At 44.4% G+C, this 21,380-nt stretch overlaps 1 protein-coding gene across 3 annotated transcripts in view; it reads right to left on the minus strand.

Moving 5' to 3' along the window:
* Nucleotides 1-228: 228 nt before the first annotated feature.
* ABCA2 (ATP binding cassette subfamily A member 2) overlaps nucleotides 229-21,380 on the minus strand; it is an 83,102-nt gene continuing 61,950 nt past the window's right edge. For 2 of the 3 annotated variants that reach the window (XM_069747626.1, XM_069747627.1), the window contains 35 exons: nucleotides 21,067-21,240; nucleotides 20,412-20,514; nucleotides 20,212-20,326; nucleotides 19,930-20,120; nucleotides 19,286-19,436; nucleotides 18,994-19,198; nucleotides 18,747-18,911; nucleotides 18,488-18,668; nucleotides 18,017-18,229; nucleotides 16,166-16,362; nucleotides 15,920-16,090; nucleotides 15,674-15,840; nucleotides 14,193-14,313; nucleotides 13,831-14,112; nucleotides 13,529-13,735; nucleotides 12,131-12,233; nucleotides 11,558-11,883; nucleotides 10,539-10,755; nucleotides 10,351-10,456; nucleotides 10,098-10,270; nucleotides 9,833-10,007; nucleotides 7,272-7,387; nucleotides 6,132-6,279; nucleotides 5,926-6,049; nucleotides 5,302-5,434; nucleotides 4,753-4,873; nucleotides 3,799-3,977; nucleotides 3,579-3,720; nucleotides 3,364-3,498; nucleotides 3,176-3,279; nucleotides 2,760-2,852; nucleotides 2,537-2,639; nucleotides 2,261-2,398; nucleotides 1,873-2,079; nucleotides 229-1,034 (listed from right to left, as the gene is read on the minus strand). In XM_069747626.1, coding sequence (XP_069603727.1) covers nucleotides 999-1,034; nucleotides 1,873-2,079; nucleotides 2,261-2,398; nucleotides 2,537-2,639; nucleotides 2,760-2,852; nucleotides 3,176-3,279; nucleotides 3,364-3,498; nucleotides 3,579-3,720; nucleotides 3,799-3,977; nucleotides 4,753-4,873; nucleotides 5,302-5,434; nucleotides 5,926-6,049; nucleotides 6,132-6,279; nucleotides 7,272-7,387; nucleotides 9,833-10,007; nucleotides 10,098-10,270; nucleotides 10,351-10,456; nucleotides 10,539-10,755; nucleotides 11,558-11,883; nucleotides 12,131-12,233; nucleotides 13,529-13,735; nucleotides 13,831-14,112; nucleotides 14,193-14,313; nucleotides 15,674-15,840; nucleotides 15,920-16,090; nucleotides 16,166-16,362; nucleotides 18,017-18,229; nucleotides 18,488-18,668; nucleotides 18,747-18,911; nucleotides 18,994-19,198; nucleotides 19,286-19,436; nucleotides 19,930-20,120; nucleotides 20,212-20,326; nucleotides 20,412-20,514; nucleotides 21,067-21,240 — 5,522 coding nt within the window. In that variant the 3' untranslated portion in view covers nucleotides 229-998. The remainder of the gene's footprint in view (nucleotides 1,035-1,872; nucleotides 2,080-2,260; nucleotides 2,399-2,536; nucleotides 2,640-2,759; nucleotides 2,853-3,175; nucleotides 3,280-3,363; nucleotides 3,499-3,578; nucleotides 3,721-3,798; nucleotides 3,978-4,752; nucleotides 4,874-5,301; nucleotides 5,435-5,925; nucleotides 6,050-6,131; nucleotides 6,280-7,271; nucleotides 7,388-9,832; nucleotides 10,008-10,097; nucleotides 10,271-10,350; nucleotides 10,457-10,538; nucleotides 10,756-11,557; nucleotides 11,884-12,130; nucleotides 12,234-13,528; nucleotides 13,736-13,830; nucleotides 14,113-14,192; nucleotides 14,314-15,673; nucleotides 15,841-15,919; nucleotides 16,091-16,165; nucleotides 16,363-18,016; nucleotides 18,230-18,487; nucleotides 18,669-18,746; nucleotides 18,912-18,993; nucleotides 19,199-19,285; nucleotides 19,437-19,929; nucleotides 20,121-20,211; nucleotides 20,327-20,411; nucleotides 20,515-21,066; nucleotides 21,241-21,380) is intronic. The other variant, XM_069747628.1, reaches the window with a different exon arrangement.

Raw genomic sequence — 21,380 nt, forward strand, 5'->3', positions numbered from 1 at the left:
TGTAACTCTTATCTGTTGTTTTCTGAGCTCCTCTCAGCCGATTTATGGTCACAGATCACACCAAAGCTGGATATGCTGGGAAACAAATAGGTCTGTAAAAGCCATCACGTGGCACATGTAGCCCTGGCCTAAAAATCAGAATTTGTCATCACTTACCTTTTCCTGCTGCCTTCATAGCCATATTCCTGCAATTTATTTATTCTCTAGGAAAGGGAGACCACTACATAATAAAGTGCATGTATTTGGTCATTTAATTTGCAATTTTTGAAGAAAAACAAAAGAGCAACAAAAAGAAAAAACACAAAATAAAGCAGTATATCTACAACATACATAACCCATTTTTTGGCAGTGCATTTCCTTAAAAACGTCCGTGAGGGTACCCGCTGACAGTCAGCGCCCTCTGTGGCGACACTATATACAGTGATTGGCACATTTAATATTGCACAAAGAGATGGGAAATTGGAGGACGTCAGCACGGAGGAGGGGGGAACAAATCAGAGAAATGTAAAAGAAATGGTTAAACTAAGACTAGGTCATAATTAATGCCACCACGCCTGCTGCCAACATCCTCAAAATGAAAGTGCGACAAGGTTGGTGGAGCCCCCTGTCTGCAGCGTGACGTATGTACATTCGTAAAATAAAGAAAATCCTCTTCTGTAATCAGTCTCATCCAGTCACTGGCAGCAGCAGATGCCAGTCCTTCTGCTCTTGGAGGCCCGAACCTGCCGACGTCCTAGACCCGCCATTACCATGTCCGTCGGGGTCTTCTCTTTGTCGTATTCCGAGTAGTGCCCCCTATGCATTGACAGGGGAAGGGCGACAGCGTCCAGAGCCAGGTCCGTGTGTACTGTACACACTGCTGTCTGGCACAGTAGACCACGTCCAGCCTTTCACACAAACCCCCCAAGGCTTGACTCGGGGGATTATGTAAAAATAAAAACCGGGACCGTGGTCTCCAGCATATTGGGCGTCACTGCTGTGTAGATGACGCTGTCGTCTCAGCAGAGCGTGTCCGTATTAAAAGACAACTGAGCCTGTGGGAAACAAAGATGGCAGATGGTAAAGTAGATCCAGATATCAGATACTATGCATTGCTCCATGTGGGAGAAGACAGAAAAACTTAAAGGGGTATATAGCCCAAGTAATGGTCACATATCTAGGACCCAAAAATCATTTTAGGATCGATTTCTGGGAACCCCGGAGAATGAAGGAGGGAGCCTCAGAGCCCATCCCCTTTTGGACACCCACTGTGCAGGGAAACTGCAGCAGACTCCCCTCATCCATCCTATTCATAGGTCAGACCCCCAACAAATATTCCATCACTTTACAAGATGGTAATCCCCCTTTAACCACTGCTACAGCCCCGCATTTTATTTCCTCATAAAGATCTCTGCTTGCGATCAGTGAATGGGAACATTTGTGCTGACCCGATTGTTACAATTGCGTCCAGTCTGGACAATCCTCTGTAAGCTTCAGTCTGGTACAATGTATCAGCGCAGGCGACCTGTAACAAACTATCAGGATGCAGCAGAAAATTGTATCACTGATGTGGTTCTCCTGTCCAGCCGCTGGGTGCACACAATCCTTCTATTAACTGACGGCTGAAATAACATGCCATCTGTGGCTAGATGAAGTCTCTTTTGGGTATAGATACAAGTCTCCGCATGCTCTGCTGCTTTCAGAAACACTGAAAAATTATAGTCCTACCTCAGAGGCCCAGACCTAACTCCATAACAGGGGACCTCTGACCCCAGCCCGTTGTCACCAGATAGGACAGTGGATATGTTGGAGATGTCCCCTTTAACATTTAAGAAGAGTAAATTTAACCTATACACTGGGTAAATGCACGAATATAATGATGACTGTTATTACCCTTTCCTCCTCGAAGCTGATCAGGCCTTCATCATCAGTCTCTAGATCCTCTGGCTCCTCCACTACCAGGGCCCGTAGTTCCGTGGGTGTGCTCCGGGCTCGTAGGAGGCTCAGCACCCGTTCCATGGGGGACGGGACGGCGTTACTGTGATTCGCCTCCTGCTGCTCCAGGTTATCGCTCTGTTTCTTTGCAAAGTTGACGAATACCTGAAAAATTGCCATTGACCAAAAGCAGTGATCAGGCCGGAGATAATCAGCACCACAAGCACCAGCCAGCCCCTCACATTATTGGAGGAGGAGGAGGAAACAAACGCTTGGCGTCCCTTTATGCTCCTAATGAAACTACTATGAGGGAAGGAGGACAAGTATAGACAGAGGTCTCACTTACGTTGTCCAGTGTGGTCTGGCTGACAGAGTAATCCTCTATCCCCAGCACGTCCACCACTTGCTCCATCTTACTGAAGACTTGGGCGAGGGAGACTTGCTCGGACTTCAGCTGGTACTGGACCTTGGTGTGGTGCCTTTCCTGCAGGAAATAGAATAGCATCATGATGGAAGCAGCCAAAACTTTTCTGGAAGTTTACAGCCAAGTTTCACCAAGTTTGCCGTGTAACTGCTTATCACCGTGCCATGAGGGTTGCGGTGGGAGGACGGCGATACTTACTTTGAGGATGGCTTCTGGGAAGTTCCTGTTAAAGAATCGGACAACTTCCTTGACATTAACGCTGGATTTCATCCTCACCGTGATCATGTATCCATCTCCAAATCTGTGTGACACAGGACAAAACTTGTTGCAGGCTGCATGACTATATGGGTGGACATACTTATTGCACAGTGGCGGTCAAACTGTGGTTTAAGGGGTTTAACACAGTCCAACATTTCCCTACCGGTTTTTCAGATGCTGGATGCTCCCAAGACATTTCAGACGCCCATTGACCATAATCGCCAGTCGGGTGCAGAGAGCTTCACATTCTTCCATGCTGGGAGGCGAAACATCATGAGTTAATGTCTAATATGTGACAATATTATTCACCATGAGCAACCTGTGGCATTTCAGGGGTTGTGAAACTAACTCCCAGCATGCCCTGAGAGGCGCATCTCTGCATGGCATGCTCTGAGTTGTAGTTGCACAACAGTTGGAATGCTGCATGTTGTCAACCACTGCACTAGGTTATTACTACATAGCCGCCATGACTGACAAGTAATTGTGCACTCTGAGTCACCTGTACAAAATGTTTTGGAAAAGTTGCTGCTGAACATCCTGATCACATAGGGTGATTATGCGGTGAACCCAGTTCTGTACCTGTGAGAGGTCAGGACCAGAGAGCGCCCAGTTTTTATAATGTCCAGGATCAGGTTCCACAGGAAGCGCCGAGCTTTGGGGTCCATTCCTGTAGTGGGTTCATCCTGGAATCATATTTGGAAATAAGGATTTAAGGCGCACAAAAGGTCTGTGTGATGATCAGCCATGTTTCATCAGCCATGCCTCACCAGAAAGATGAAGGAGGGGTAGCCGATGAGAGCAATGGCTGTAGATAGCTTCCTCTTGTTGCCGCCGCTGTACGTTCCGGCTGGTTTGTCTGCATAAGGAGTCAGTTCCAGTTTCTCCAATGCCCATTTTACCACCTGGCATGGAAGAAAAATGCATTAATTTTAAGGCAATGCCAAAAATTTGTCACGGCCAAGACTGGACCCGCCACACTCACTCTTTCCTCATCTTTCCATGGGATCCCTCTAAGACGGGTGTAAAGCTCTAGATGTTCCTGCGCAGTCAGCTCATCAAACAATGCATCAAACTGCGGGCAGTACCCGATGCTCTGCTGCACCTGGAGAAGCTCCTTCAAGATGCTGCCACACAAGGAGAAGCTTCAGGTTATCGGGGACACATGGTGACTGTATGGATATACATTTAATAATGCTGGGTACCTGTGACCATTGATAAAAGCCTCTCCACCGGTAGTGCTCTCATCCCCAGTCAGCATCTTGAAGGTGGTGGTCTTCCCAGCTCCGTTTACTCCAAGAAGTCCAAAACACTCACCAGGCTGGACCCCAACACAGAGTCGATCGACTGCAAGGATGCGACCCATTTTGCGGGATTTATACACCTGGAGTAGACAGTTCAGTAAATTTGATTGTTTGGATACATGCAGATTGGTGGGATCTGTGTCCTGAGGGGTCTAGGTCCACAGACAGTTCAGAAAGCCATGCTGCAGAATGCTGCACAGCAGGTACAAGCACTGAATTTCTGCCAGACTCATGCATCGTATTTCAGCTTGGCTTTTTGTGACATTGGCAAGGGGTCTTCAGACATAAACCCTCTCCCCACTGTTCTGCTAAAGATTAGGCAGTACCCATAATACTGTAAACACCCCACAAGACTCGCTGTATACAGGGAACACCCCCGCAAGATCCTCAGTAGACCGGGGACATCCCACAAGACCATCCACATACAGGGAGCACCCCACAAGACCAGCCATATACAGGGAATACCCCCACAAGATCCTCAGTATACCTGGAACATCCCACAAAACCCTCTGTATACAGGGAACATCCCAGAAGACCCTCTGTATACAGGTAACACCCCACAAGACCCTCTGCATACAGGCAACACCCCACAAGACCCGCCGTATACTAGGAACACCCCACAAGACCCTCCGCATACAGGGAACACCCCACAAGACCAGCCGTATACAGGGAACACCCCCAAAAGATCCTCAGTATACCAGAAACATCCCACAAATCCTGCCGTATATCGGGGACATCCTACAAAACCTGTAATATAGAAACTCTGAATGTAAGCAGCAAACTGCAGGATTATAACGGCAGCTTTGGATGTGACTGGAGTATAATGCTGTCATGTTAGGAGGTGCATAAAGTTACCTTTGTCAGATTCTCGATCTTTAACATGTCATAATCTGCTCCTCCCCGTAAAACTCTCTGCCTCTCGTTAGCCACATCTACGTCATCGTCCTCGATGGGTTTATTAGAAATGGGAAGACGCCTATAAGAAAGTATGGAAGCAATGAGACACTCGGTTGATTCACATATACACAATGGACACTGCTACATAAGTCCAGAACTGCAGGAAGGAGAGGACTGGACTTTGCCTGTCCATAGACATAGGATTTCTGCGTGAGAGATACCAGTCAGGTGGCCATGACCCATAATTTTGGCAAAGCTGAATATGCACATTGGTTCTATAATCAGGAGGAGCTCAGCGATGCCTGATGCTACGTATGTCCATGGGAAATACCAGATTGTATGAGAAAGTCTGTCCTGTTAGCACGGTTTCCAATAAATGTAGACCTTGGACAGACACCATATACAGCGGTGAAACTATAGGGGCGGTGAGGATCTCAATGCATTTAGGGGCTTGGTGTGGGGGTCTGGCACCACTTTATAGATGTCAGACACAGGTGGAATACTCACTGTGGTTTCCGGAAGAAGTTATATTGACACATAATGGTGATGAAGAAGCCGACGAAGCCTTCTATGGTCATGGCCACCAGTCCCCTGGTGACGATATCCCACTCAAATGGAGATTTCATCTTATCAAACTGACCTGGAGGGGGAAGAGGGGTGTTGATTACAAGATTCCCGCGGCTGCATCTAACCGGAATATGCCATGTAACCTCGCAATTTACCTATTCACCGTGTGATGCTCCAGTCCAATCTAAAGCTGCATTTACAATTTTGCGCCATCTCTTGGGCTGCAGATTCTCACCTACCGCCAGTGTTCTGATCCTGTCTCATCTCATGGAAATGCAAGTTTACACTGAGCAAAGTAGTCTGAAGCAAAATACACTACATGTAAGCAGAATTATGAATGCAGCTCTGGATGGTGAAAAATGATATCCTACTTGCCACATCCAAAGCCATCTACAGCAATCTGCTGCTATTTTTTTGCACCTAGTACTGATGTAAACATATCTCTCATATTGTGCAGTTATGCAGTGGATTGGATTGTAAATGCAGCTCTGGAAGGGACTGGAGTGGAAGACATGATGTACTGATCGATGATGTCGGAGGGGTTTGGACCTATTGCGCCCTTACCGATTTTAGCATAGTACTCGTTAATATATTCATTGTATGCCATTTCCATCAGGCCGTGTCCGAGGTTGTAGTTGGGGAAGATGAGGAAACAGCTCTTCAGATAACTGTTCACCAATTTTAGGTCCTGGACAGAGAAGACAAGGATGATTCGTTAGCATCTGACTGCTGCCGGCAGCCATCAGTACTGCCAGTATGATGCCACCTACTTTATCGTGCTCGAACAGCTGCAACAGGAAAGTGGCCACCGTGGCGGTAATGCCAATGAACAGATTGATGACGATGAGGAAGACGTAGGCCGTGCTGGGCACTTCGAACCAGAAGGAGGCAGGATACATGATGGGGGTGATGGACCAGCTGCAAAACAACAATCCATAGTTATGGCATTAAAGGGGATCTCCAGTGAAAAATACTGGTGGGGGGGGTCGCACCAATCAGCATAGCTGGGCACTTTAATTCCTCATTCAGCAGAACATTGCTCCATTCATTCCTAATGAGGCTGCAAAGCGTGCTCTGATCACGGCTGATTAACCATTTAAATGCCCCGGCAATCTGCAATGCCATGAATTGGCCTGCATATCTGTGCACTCCTACAGCGGCTCCCAACTACACGATCGCAGAGAGCCAATGAGCCACCATGGCAGCTTGGTAAAGGGGTGTCTGCTGAAGGCCCCCATCTTACTCCTCTTGTGAAGCCCACTTACATTATATACACAGAAGTATATATAAAAGTGTAAGATTGAGGACAAAAAAATAAGGGGAAAAATGTAAAAAAAAAATAATAAAGTCATATAAATGTTATAAAATCTTTAATCAAATTTAAATAAATTTACTAAAATGAATTGATTTACATTAAAAATGTAATATTAAATCATAAATATATGTAAGAAAAAATAAAAACACCTTTTTGCCATACAAAAATACCTTCTTTTTTTTTTTTAAATATGTACTGGGCATCCTCTTTTACTTGATCTAACAAAATATTTAATTATTTAAGAGTTAAAAAAAATGCCAGATTTGCCGATTTTTGGTGGCAGGGCTTGCACATAAATAATGCAATAAAAAGTGATAGAAAATGCTGTAGGAGCCCCAAAATGGTATTAGAAACTATAGCTCAGTGTGCAAAAAAGAAAAAAAATTGCAAAAAACCCTGACACAGCTATATCAACGGAAAAAAATATAGTTACCAGTCTCGGAATCTAGAGAAATAAGAAAAAAAATTATTATGGTGCTTGGAAAAACAAAAGCGCAAAAGAACAAGAAAATTAAATAAAAAATAAAATGAAAAAAATCACTAGTTCTTGAAAGTGTTCATCATGAATCACCTGGTGTCAGATGGTAGAACTCACCCGTAGAGTAAGAAGAGGGATAGCACAGCCGGGAAGTTGGTAGGAGACGTGTATGCAGGAAGGTCAAAAACGAACAGGATAATGATGCAGCACGTGGCAGGAACCAGATAATTCAGCTGAAAGAATACAACAGAAAAAGTGAATAAGAAATTTAAAAAAAAACAAAAAAAAAAAAAAATCTTTTCCGAACAGAAAATCTTAGAGACATATCAGCACTTTTGCGCTAGGAATTCCCAATAATTATCCAATGTGTACAGGGTCTTTGGGACTGGCCACTGTTTAAATTTTTGTATTTAAACACCTTTTATTCCAAAAGCCATAACTCTGTTTTTATTTCTCCTTCCTTATAGCTGTATGAGAGCTTCCTTTTTGCAAAATTAGTTGCAGATTTGTAGAACAAAATTCACTTTACCATAAGATGTACCGAAAAAAAATTGGGATGAAAGTTGGAAAAAAAACAAAAAAACAAAAACAAAACACAATTCAGTCATTTTTATTTGCAAGAAAATGTAGCCAATTACATGAATTTCCTGGTTGGTATAATTTTGGAGATAACAAATTTACATTTTTTATATTTTAGTGATTAAAAAAAAATGTTGGCTTTGTAAAATTGAATAAAAAAATAAATATGTTTTTTCACCATTTTCCTAAAAGTTTTAATATTCCATCGATGACAAAAGACTGACCATCACTTCCAAACAGAAACCAGGTGTGTACAGATGCAAACTAAGAGTAGCCATCTCCATATATAACCAACAAATAAAGTTGCACTCTGTAGCGCTATAGCATGAAAATATGAAATTGGAATTGCATTACTGCTCTACAAAGTATAAAAAACTGAGAATACTTGGAGCATAAATTGGCCAATTCATGTGTGCCGCAATAAGGCAATTCTCATTGCTGGGAAGCTACCTAATGTGAATCCTCTCCTATGCTATATACACTGCTCAAAAAAATAAAGGGAATACAAACAACACAATGTAACTCCAAGTCAATCACTCTTCTGTGAAATCCTGTCCAGTTATGAAGCAACACTGATTGTGAATCAATTTATCCTGCTGTTGTGAAAATGGAACAGACAACAGGTAGACATGATAGCCAATAAGCAAGCCAACCCCTATAAAAGGAGTGGTTCTGCAGGGTGTGACCTTAGACCAATTCTCTGTTCTCATCATTTTTGGCAGTTGTTTTGGTCAGTTTTTCATTTTGTCATTGCTATCACCCCTATATGTACTGTACAGGAACATGAAGCAGTGTCTACAACCCACAGAAGTTGCTCAGGTAGTGCAGCTCATCCAGGATGGCACATCAATGCGAGCTGTGGCAAGAAGGGTAGCTGTGTCTGTCAGCACAGTGTTCAAATTATGGAGCAGATACCAGGAGACAGGTCAGTACACCAGGAGACATGGAGGGGGCCATAGGAGGGCAACGACCCAGCAGCAGGACCGCTACCTCCTCCTTTGTGAAAGGAGGCACAAAAGGAACAGTGACAGAGCCCTGCAAAATGACCTCCAGCAGGCCACTAACATCCATGTGTCTGCTCAAACTGTCAGAAACAGACTACATGAGGGTGGTATGAGGGCTGCTTACAGTCCAATACCGTGCAGGGCGATTGGCAGATTCGCCAATGGAGCCCTGTGCTCTTCACAGATGAGAACAGGTTCACACTGAACCAATGTAACAGATGTGACAGACTGGAGACGCTATGTGGAACGTTCTGCTGCCTGCAACAACCTCCAACATGACCGGTTTGGCAGTGGGTCAGTAATGGTGTGGGGTGGCATTTTGGCATTTCTTTGGAGGGCGTCACAGCCCTCCATGTGCTCGCCAGAGGTACTCTGACTGCCATTAGGTACCAGGATGAGATCCAGAGACCCATTGTAACACCATATGCAGGTGCACTGGGCCCTGGGTTGTTTCTGAAGCATGACAATGCTAGGCCTTATGCAGCTGAAGTGTGTCAGCAGTTCCTGCATGATGAAGGCATTGATGCTATGGACTGGCCTGCCAGTTCCCCAGACCTGAAGTCAATCGAGCACGTCATGTTTTGTTCTATCCACCATCACCACGTTGCACTACAGACTGTCCAGGAGTTGACTGATGCTTTAATCCAGGTCTAGGAGGAGATCCCTCAGGAGACCATCCGCCGCCTCATCACGAGCCTGCCCAGGCATTGTAGGGAGGTCATACAGGCACGTGGAGGCCACACACTACTGAGCATCTTCTCTTTGTCTTGAGGCATTTCCACTGAAGTTGGATCAGCCTGTAATTTGATTTTCCACTTTGATTTTGAGCATCATTCCAAATCCAGACCTCAATGGGATATTAATTTTGATTTACAATGATCATTTTTATATATTTTATTGTTCTCAACGCATTCATCTATGTAATTAATAAAGATTTGCAGCTGGAATATTTCATTCAGTGATATCTAGGATGTGGTATGTTATTCTTCACCTTATTTTTTTAGATAGATAGGTAGATAGATATATTTTTTTTATTCTTCTAAAGCACAGGATAGGAACACATTATCAATCCCAGTCGGGGTATCCTCAACTCACCATGTCCCAGACATAGTTGGCCAACCAGTAGATGACTGGATTGCAGCTGCTGACAAACTGCAGGTGCTTTGCCTTGGTCGATTTCTCCGCCACGAGGAACACAACGAAACTCGCAGGAACAAAGGACATGGCAACAATGATGAAAATCGCGATCACCACGTCTGTACCTTGTAACCTAAAACATGGGCAAAAGGCGCAACTGAGATGACTGGAAGGCAAGAAGGTAATGGTCTAAATCTATGGGAAAGAGCTGCGCAGTACATACAGATAGTCCAAGGACAGACTTGCGCTGGTCTTGTTCATTGGATGATTGGTCACTGTGATACCGTAAGCGGCACGGTTTCCTTTTGACGCTGGCAGGTTGGCCCTCAGGATAGCATTATTCAGTGCATTGAGATATGTTGGCATGCTGTGGTAACCTTTATTGTTGTAAAATGCCTAAAAAAAAAAAAAACTAGCTTGGCAAACAGTAAAAGTTGTCAGAACTGGGTTGTCAGAGGTCCAGTAAATGACCCGACCTGTGCCGTGTGCCGAACTGCAATCTTCCTCAGCATAGGGGGCGCCTTTGTCCCAAATGATGCTGGGATAGATTTCTGCACATTTCCAAATGTCACTGCCCCGTACCTATGTGTAGGAAAATTAGAAGGTGCCAATTAGAAACCGTTAAATAAAAGGTGAGCAGTTATATCGGTGGCCCGCCACTCACCTGTGTAGCCTGAATCGGTCGGAAGTATACAGCAGATATTCGCTCACGTTCCGTCCGCTGATGTCCACCATGATGTCGCCAGTCACAACTTTCATCTGCGGAGGATGACCACCAACCCCACTCGGGCAAGAGAAGCCTGTTCCTTGCATGGAACATGTACACTTGACCGGCTCGTGGATGCGCCGGGGCAATGATGGGGTGGTGGAGATATCTTCTGCTGGAGAAGAGAGAGGACAAAAATCACAAGGTAACTGCAATCTGCACCAAAAAATGTTGCAAGTGCGTGCGTAATTGGGGACGGTGCTTGGAACCAAATACCATTTTAATATATTTGAGGTCTAGTAAATAATACATCTAGAAATGCTCCAATGAGCCAAATAACCATCCAAAAAAGTGAAGAAAAGATATCACAGAGCACAGAAGGACAAGTAAAACTATTGGGCAACATTCATATAACTCTGCAAGAATTTGGGGGGAATCACGGAAGTAATTCTGCAGGAAAGTGAGTGCATTTTAGTGGAGAAACACTATAATCACCCCTTTCCTGGCTCGTCCATGGCTCTCACACCTGCTCCCCTGCCCGTCTCTACATAACCTGGCCTCCTGCAGTGCCCCATATGCCACATGAATGTGACGTTATAAAGATGACGGTCAAAAAGCTGCAGCGTCTGCACTAGAATACATAGTAGCAATCTGCTCCTATTATTGAGTTTTGATGCCGTTTCTTATGCATTTTTGGGCAGATTTCAAGCTGTCTTTTTTTATTTTAAATAGGATTTTAGTGGTGAAATGTTGAGATTTTGCATTTTCTTTTTAAAGGCGTGCTATACTAGCCTATATTGAAAAACACACCAATAACTGCAGAATTCAGCAGCATCTATATTGCGCACGGGTTTTCATGAAAGCACATTGCATACTTAAAACACTTGGACAAAAAAATGCAATGAATGCGACACATGGGCACATGGCCTTTATCTAGTCGCTACTATCTTGGTCAGGTCATACACACGTATCCTTACCAGGAAGGGATGGTGGTAAATAAGTCGTGGCATTCCACAGACGAGCAAGGTCCTCCTCTGTTGGGTACTCTGATGGTGCTGGAGAAGGCGGTGGTGGCACAAAGTTAGATAATGGCAGCCCCTGGGTAAAAGAATCCACGCACATGGCATCAAAGTACTGGGCAGCCAACATCTTGGACTCATTGCTGTTTAAGTTGAGGGATTGCACCAGCTGATCCAAAGTGCTGTTAAATGCCGTTTTTAGTACACAAGTCGCCCCGATACCAGACGGTAGGTAGAAAGTGTTAACTAGCATCTGAGGACTGGCGTCAGGGGACAGCTTCAGCCTGGAAGAACAAGAGAGGACACATGAACAGGTGATCCGGGCAAGCAGTACGATTTAGAAAGCATTCCTGGATATACAAAAGCCACACTAGCACCGGAATACACACAGTGCTACGTTATCCTTACACGGGTGGTCACAGCGCATTAATAGATAAATATTGGGTGTACTTGCTGCACTAAGACTATACCATCTGGTGGCACATTTTTCCCCCATTGCATTAATTTTCATTAGTGCTGTATGCGGCTTACCTGTACTCCGGCTGCTCTTCATTAGCGTAAGGTACAAAGTTCCCCTTGGGCTGAGTATAGTTGTGATACTGCGATGGCGACAAGATCAGCGGTGGGAGATCACCTGACGGAAAAAGAAAAGAACACACTAATTAGCAGAAATCCTGCCGACGCGCAGACGAGCTCATCAATAATGCAGCTGCAGAGAGTGGAGCGGGAAGATGAATTACACCAGCGCCTGTGATAACATGTGGTGGGCAAAGGGTCCCAGAACACTGCTAATAAATTAGACGAAAATAATAAGAAAAGCAAAGCTTCTTGTGAGCGCTCCATTCTGGAACATATATCTCTACTTATAGATGAAATTATGTTTTTACAAATAGATATAATCTATCCCTCATCTCAAACCATAAATGAACCAAAAAATACAAGAGTTAAATATTTGGTATCCACACATTTGTAACTATCTGAACAGAAACAGAAAAAACTGTGCGCCTTATTGGTCTATTAAAAAAAAAAAAAAAAAAAGCCCTCCTAGAATTCGATTGACTGAAAAGTTAAGAAGCTACAGCTCACAGAATTAAGCGACTAAAAGGCAACTTTTTTTTTTTTTTGCAATTTTTTCTTTTAAATAGCAACATACTAAAAAAACTATATACAGCTCTGGCAAAAATTAAGAGACCACCACATCAAATCCCTGTCATGGGCAGCCCAATCTCCAGACCTGAACCCCATTGAAAACCTCTGGAATGTAATCAAGAGGATGATGGATAGTCACAAGCCACCAAACAAGGAAGAACGCTTACATTTTTGCTCCAGAAGCAGTGTGAAAGACTGGTGGAAAGCATGCCAAGACGCACGAAAGCTGTGATTAAAAATCATGGTTATTCCACAAAATATTGATTTCTGATCTCTTCCTGAGTTAAAACATTAGTATTTTTTGTTTCTAAATGATTATGAACGTGTTCTCTTTGCATTATTTGAGGTCTGAAAGCACTGGGGGGGGGGGGGGGGGTGTCAATTTTGACCATTTTTATTTTTTCTGAAAAAAAAATACAAAATGTATTGCTTGGAAACTCAGACACATGATGTCAGAAGTTTATAGAATAAATGAACAATTTACATTTTACTAAAAAAATATACCTATAAAGAGAAGAATCAGGCAATATGAACATTGAATTTTTGCCAGAGCTGTACATTTGGTATCACAAAGTAAAGTTTTCATTTTTACTGCAAAGGGTCCATCATAAAAACCAAAATCGAAAAAAGAAGATCTTGGCTTTTGGAACATCATATTCTAAAGATAATTGTGTCACTCAAAACTACAACTGCAATGAATAGGTTGAGCCATGCAACAGCAAAAAAAGAAAAGGTAATGAAAATAAAAAAGGAGCAAAGTGATAAATAAGTGGCACTTACCGATCTCCGGCACAGACAACGCCACGGTCATGGCTACACATACAAAGAAAGCGGGAAGCAGGATTTGGGAGAAGAGGGCTTTGGTGTTCCTCTTGGCACAGTGGAAACGTTTTACAATCAGCCCATGGAATTGCCGTAACTTCAGCCAGGACCCTTCCAGCTTGTAGCTGCCTTGGCCATCCATGACCTGCTCTTCCACCTCCGGATCTACAAGCAAGGATGGTCATTAATGTATTCTCATGGCTATAAAAGGGACAATTTTTAAAATTTGCATGCTCCGATCACACGGCTGATTGACCCACCATGCAGGCTGATGTTCTCTGCATCCTGGTAGGTGTCGAACAATGGCGAGTAGTCACCGTAGAACTCTGCGTATGCTCCACCTTCCTCTCCTCTCACCGATCCCACCGAAGAGGAAGAGCCTGAGCGCAGGGAACCCGGGGACTGACCTGCCAGAATTCCTGATGCAAAGTTGTTGAGTTCCACTTCAGGTTTGTCTTCTGCCTCTGTGAAGGATGAGGGCTGGGTGCAGGAATCAGGCTGGATTACAGGTCTCAGAGTGTCTTTCTTGGACTCCTTAATATCTACAAAGAAAGAAGTTTTTATGAAGTTGTTCTGTGACATTATCCAAACCCTCAAGTTTGGCTCGTATTTAGGGACTAACCAGCATCGCTGTTCTCCAGAGACTGGTCTTCTTCTGACACCTTGAGGAAAACTTCTTCCAATGTGGTGTCCATTAGTCCAAAGCTGCTTAAGTCGAGATCACCGAGGCTAAGCTCTAGGTGCTGGCAAAGGTCAACGCAACAACAAGGAAAAACATTAACCTGAAAGTGCCATGGTAGGCGAGTTCTGCTAACGTGAGAGGAATATGATTATTACGAAGTGTAGCAGTTGTCAAGTGTCCAAATCCATGTGAATATGAACCTGTCCAGTAGCTTTACCTTACCTTACCTTATTACGTTAAGATTTCTAAACGATCTGTGTGTGCTATATCTGGCTACGCTACGTCAGCTCCAGTCTAGTCCAGGAAGGTATACTTTCCTCTGTGTAGAGAGTAATAGGCAGCAGCACATGTGAAAGCTTTGAAGGACCCGTCAATCATGCCAGAAAGGGTGGGACAGGAGCCAGGAGTGGGTGACTCTTCCTAATAATGTCACCACCCTGGTGACTCATTAGCAGGAATCTACACACAACAGCTCATGGCTTAGAAAAGTGAATTCTGCAATTTTCATACATCAGATTCCCCACATGGGGGCAAGTTTAGAAACACTGACAGCTCAGGTCATAAGACATGGTGGTGGTTTAGAGACCAAACACAACCTGACAGGTTCACTTTAACTTCTTCTCAACATCGGCAGTGCATGTATGGCAAAAATCAGGTAGGGGTGTATTGGGTGGGCTCAGGAGCCGACCTCGTTATACCCACCCCATTGGGTTATCAAAATGTAAAAAAAAAAAAAGAAAAGCATTTGGCATTGGCTTGTCCATAAAAGTGTGATCTATGAAAATATAAAAATTGTCAAACCTATATAGTAAGTGCCAAATGCTGTAAGATTTTTTTTAAAAAAGATTATATTAAAAATGCTGGAATTGCTGTTATTTTTAGTCATCACCAGTGATGAGCTAACGTGCTTGGATAATGTGTTATCCGAGCATACTCAGGTGTTATCCAAGTATCTCGGGCATGCTCGGATAATATGTTCGAGTCCCTGCGGCTGCATGATTTGCAGCTGTTAGATAGCCTCAACACAAGTGGGGATTGCTTCTTTGTTACGCAATCCCCGCACGTGTTGAGGCTATCTAACAGCTGCAAATCATGCAGCCGCAAAGACTCGAAAATAATATACGAGCACTCGCAGATGCTCGGATAACACCCAAGTGTGCTCAGAGAAGACATTATCCGAGCATGTTCGCTCATCACTAGTCACCACTCTTCATCCCAGCCAAGAAGAAGTAATCAAAGCTTTGTATGTACCCCCAAAATTATACCACTGAAAACGACAGCTCGCCGGGCAACAAACGAGCCCTAACATAAAGCTGCCGTGTGAAACAAAACATTATGACAAAAATTGTTATTCTACCAAATTTTGATTCTTTTTTAAACCACACAAAAAAAAAAACTTACAAATTTTATAAGTCAAGTACCTGGAAGAGACGTTCAAAGCAGCCTTTCCTTACGGACTCGCTGGGGAGAATATAGGAAAGCTCAGTATTGGTGTCTGACATCAGGAGACAGGAGGCCACATACTTCTTAATGAACTGAGACACCCGTGGTTCAGAGCAGGGGCTTATACACGAGTTGGAGCTGATATCTGAAGAGTAAGTGATAAAATGCTCACAGATCCCGCTACGTAGCAATGCTCCGCCCACGAGGAGCCATTTATCACCAACCTGGATCGCTCTGCTTCTTCACCACCGTTAACTTATAGCCGTCTCCATACGTGCTCTTCAGAAACAGCGGAGAGCCGCAGCACTTCAGCTTCCCATGAGAAATAATGGCAATGCGGTCACCCAGAAGATCAGCTTCATCCATATGATGGGTGGAGAGAAGGATGGTGCGGCCTATGAGACAAGCATTGATCAATAAAACCTACTGGGGGCCACAAAATGAACCAATGAGTGAAACAAAAGTCCTACCTTGTTTATACTTCAGAATAAGATCCCATATCGCCCGCCTTGCATAGGGGTCAACGCCGGCAGTTGGCTCGTCTAATATCACAGCTTTGGAACCACCAACAAAGGCAATGGCTACAGACAGCTTCCTTTTCATCCCTCCGGAGAGGGTCTGGACCAGAGAGTGGCGCTTGTTAGATAACTCCAAGTCTTCTATCATCCTGCAGTGGAAATGAGAGAGAAAATACATTTGGATCTCAGGTTGGCCAGAGTCCTGAAGGTCAGACCCAAAGCAGATCATAAAAATAAGTAAGTAACAATAGTTATAAAAGCATGCAACTAAAATACACAAAAGTTTAAATAATCCCATCCTTATCTCAATGATAAACAAAAAACATATTTGATATTGGTATTTGCATCATTTTTAGGAGTCCAACCTGTTGCTTCCATCCTGCGCCCTAATCTTGTCATGTGCTGCTACCATCCTGTCATGTGCTGCTCCCATCCTGCGCCCCTGTTCTGTCATGTGCTGCTCCCATCCTGCGCCACCGTTCTGTCATGTGCTGCTCCCATCCATATGCCCCATACGCTGCTCCATAAAGGTTGATGGCCCCCATAAGATGCTCCATAGTATATGCCTCATGCTGCTCCATTATGGTTAATGGCCCCCATAAGATGCTCCATAGTATATGCCCCGTATGCTGCACCATTAAGGTTGATGGCCCCCATAAGATGCTCCATAGTATATGCCTCATATGCTGCTGCATTATGGTTGATGGCCCCCATAAGATGCTCCATAGTATATGCCTCATGCTGCTCCATTATGGTTGATGGCCCCCATAAGATGCTCCATAGTATATGCCTCATGCTGCTCCATTATGGTTGATGGCCCCCATAAGATGCTCCATAGTATATGCCCCGTATGCTGCACCATTAAGGTTGATGGCCCCCATAAGATGCTCCATAGTATATGCCTCATATGCTGCTGCATTATGGTTGATGGCCCCCATAAGATGCTCCATAGTATATGCCTCATATGCTGCTCCATTATGGTTGATGGCCCCCATAAGATGCTCCATAGTATATGCCCCGTATGCTGCACCATTAAGGTTGATGGCCCCCATAAGATGCTCCATAGTATTATATGCCTCATATGCTGCTCCATTATGGTTGATGGCCCCCATAAGATGCTCCATAGTATATGCCTCATATGCTGCTCCATTATGGTTCATGGCCCCCATAAGATGCTCCATAGTATATGCCCCGTATACTGCTCCATAAATGTTGATGGCCCCCATAAGATGCTCCATAGTATTATATGCCCCGTATGCTGCTGCGATATATAAAAAAAAAATAACATACTCACCTATCATCGCTGGGCGCCGAGTGCTGGGGGGCCTGAGCAGGCGGGGACACCGGCGCGCTGTGGGGGTCAGGTGCCGGAGTCGCCGCTAGCTCAAACCCCCGACACTTGCTATAGTCACCTGTCCCGTTCCAGCGCTGCGAGCCGCTCCGTCTCCCGGGTCCTCTGGCTGTGACTGTTCAGTCAGAGGGCGACGCGCATTAAGCGCGTCATCGCACCCTCTGAACTGAACGTCACAGCCAGAGGATCATCCGGGATCACCAAAGCAATTACATGAGTAAAAGCAAAGTATAGAAACCCATCCAGAAGGAGATTTAATAGCACGTACAAACCACAGCGACCTGGTGTGGCATTGCTTTTGTAATATGTATAAATGTTAAGGCTATTTCCCATTGGAAACTTACATCCATTGGGAAAGGCTCCATTGTGTGCCCCTTCGTTGCTCAAGGACTGTGCCATATACATGTTTGTTTTTTTTTTACTTGAAGGTATAGTTAAATAAAATCACGTACTTGTCCATCTCCTTGCAGATGGTCTCCTCAGCCATACCCTTAAGTCGGGAGTAGAACCAGAGATGTTCTTCTACGGTCAGTTTGTCAAAGAGCACATTGTGCTGAGGACACATGCCCAAGCTTTTCCGGATCTCGTTCATTTCCGTGCGGATATCATGTCCATAGATGGTGGCAGAACCAGAAGTTGGTGGAAACAGACCTGTGAGGATGGACCTGTTCAGAGCAGAGAGTGTCAGGATAAATCCAGAAGCTGCAGATTTGTGCTGCAAATCTAGGTTGAGGTTGCAACAAAATCTAAAAGGTGTAAAATTTATAGTGAAAAATCTGGGACAAATCTTCACGAGAAGTGACGTTTTGTGCGGATTTCTACTGCTTCATAACATGGATGGGGTTTTTGAAATCCGCTTCTAATGAACCATAATCTGCAAATCTGGAACTTGAGAGAGAATGCAAAATGGGAGAGAGACTTACATGGTGGTGGTCTTTCCAGCTCCATTGTGTCCTAGGAAGGACACCACCTGGTTCTCGTGTAGATTGAGGCTGAGTTTGTTCAGCGCCAGCTTTTTACCAGTCTTGTAGATCTTAGTAAGCTTGTCAATGCAAACAACTAACGGGAGGTGATTGGGTTCCTCCTCGATGCCACGTGTCTCCTCTGGGGCATAGAATGAAAAATTCATTTTTGCCAGCCATGCCAATGAATGTATCATAGAAATAAAGGAACAAAGCCTACCTAGTCTTCGGCTCTCCATGGCACAGGCTTGGTCTTCTTCCATGATGCTTAGACGAGTTGGCCTAGACCATGGCCAGGACCATTCCCAAGTTTCTATACGGCCACTCCCAAGCCAATAGGATCGTTGGAAGGGAAAGTACCAAGGACGTGGAAGTCCATACATGCCTAGAACAGGAAGCATTTTTACTGACTTGCATAGGACTTCCACTTTGGAAAACAGTGAATGTTTATTCCCCTGCAGCATTACCTGGATGAACGGCTTCAATGTACCAGGTCAAGATGCCATACACTACCGCGTCAATTATCAGCATCATCATGGACAGCATAAGGTTGAAATCGTCGCCTTCCACCGGAGACTGGCTGAATGTCTTCCACTGGATTCCTACCCCTGCCACCTCATACAACGCAAAGTACTTGGAGCCGAGGCCAAAGGCGGTTGTAGACATGAGAGACTGTATGGGTAGAGAACAATGCACGGTACTTTAGGGGAAGTATGACAGATGATATTTGCATTGTCGTGCACATGATGAAATACTTACAGCAATACACTTCTCGAAGGCGGTGATCTTATCGTGCGCCACTTCTTCCCTGATAGCTACGTACATGTAGGGGACATAGCTGAGGAAGTAGATGATTCCACCACAGGCAGAGGCCAACTTGGCCTTGGAGTAAAGTACAGACACTAAGAAGCTGCAGAAAGATGCAAATGATATGTGTGAAAATAATGCACCAATGCATGTACATATGGATGTTAGCAGGCCACAGGCAGGCCCTGATCAAGCTTTTCAGCTGATTATCTATGGGGCTACATGGCAACTTTGGCCACAATGTGACATATAGGTTGCACTGTTGCACCTAAAGAGGTGGTTGCATTAACGCAACTAGAACTGTTGCAAACATCCAAACCTGCAGGATTTTTGGTTGCATGTAAGCTGCCAGTAACTGGGATGTATCTGCGATTTGGCAATATATATTTATTTACATCCCAACAGAACCTCTTACGTCATAAAAAAAGTACACACACTTTAGGGTTGCACAACTTATCTGAAATATGTAGTCATGTGACCAAAGCGGTCATGTAGCTCCAGTCCAGAATATGAGCAGCGGTCCAAGATCACAGCAGCTGCTTATCCTTCTTCCATCCATAGATACAAGATCCATCCTGCACTTCAACAATACTCACCAAAACATGATGGTGGCCACAGCATAGACGGAGAGGAAGAGCCAGATGATGAACACATTGCTGTGCATGAGGACTTGGCCATATTTCAAGATGCCAGTGAGAGCTGTCACAGAGATGGAGAGCTGAACAAAGCCCGTAATAAACCAGGCCACCCAGTGTACCGCATTATTGAGCCCCATCATCTTCATCACCTGCGGCCACCAAAGATGCAGAATGCAAACATCAATAAACGCTATGTATGCCATCACAGGGGATGGGTTTTACAACTCTGACTTTCACTACCTCTTTCAGACGATGTTCCTTCTCGGCGACAATGTGTTGGATCATCATGGCCACGGAATAAACCCACGAGATGACCATGCAAAGCGGCATCATGTGCTCGATCACAAACAGGAAGCTGCAGGAACAGAGTAAATGCGATCGCACTATGTCCCCATATACAACAATAGTATTGTATGCATACATACAAAAGCCATGCTTACTCGTCACGTGTGTAACATGGATATGGAAATATCTGCACGTAGTTCCCAGGTTCCACCACGTCGTGGCCCACGATGGTGTTAATTAAGGCTCTCTCCATCATATCTGTAAAAAGAATGGATGCAATTCATCAATGTTTTATATCATTTTATCTCTCAAATACACTTTGTGTTTCAGTTCATCACCATCTCTGCACGCAGTCAGTGAATGGAAACATTGTTCATGAGCCTGTCTGCCTGACCCATGTGCACTGCCAGTATAAGAATAAGACTGGTTTCACACTTTTGTGAAGAATGAACCATGCCGAGATTGAAAGATCACGCCCGGCCTAAACTAAATGCTTCAGAAAGCGTGAGGCAGCCAGGGCCGGATTTTCCGATGCGAGCATGCTGCATGTATTACGGATAAGTGTAACCGGGCTAAGGTCACAAAGAGCTGCCGCTGGGTGGACAAGATCTGTGCAGACATGCAGATTTATCATAAAAGTCAGCATAATTTCCAAACTAATTGTTACTAGTTATGCAATTTTGCTGCTCGCCTGCAGAACAAGACCTGCTGCTTTGTGGTCCATCTTTATACACTGTAGAAACCAATACACACTTGCCAGTTGCTTATTTAATTTTTTTTTTTTTTGAGGAGGCTATAGATAATACGGACCTTGTATCCACACAAATCCGTACAGGAAGTAGAAGCGGCCCCCGGTGTTGGGTCCCGGTCTCCAGTAGGCTCGACGGATTTCATTCGTTTTTTCGGTAAAACTTGAGTTTTGTCTGATCTTGTACATGACGTGCGGAGGGAGCGAACCATCTGCTTTGGTTTGGAAGATGACGCCTACAAGTGGAAATAGCAAAATATAGCAGAACAAGGTATTTGATGGTTTATTAGAGAAGTTAAAGGGAACCTATCCCACTAAACATGCAAGAAGATCTGAGAGCAGTGCGCTATAGAGCAGGAGGAGCAGAGTACATAGA

This window comes from Ranitomeya imitator, chromosome 2, assembly GCF_032444005.1.
Source record: "Ranitomeya imitator isolate aRanImi1 chromosome 2, aRanImi1.pri, whole genome shotgun sequence".
Taxonomy (NCBI): Eukaryota; Metazoa; Chordata; class Amphibia; order Anura; family Dendrobatidae; genus Ranitomeya; species Ranitomeya imitator.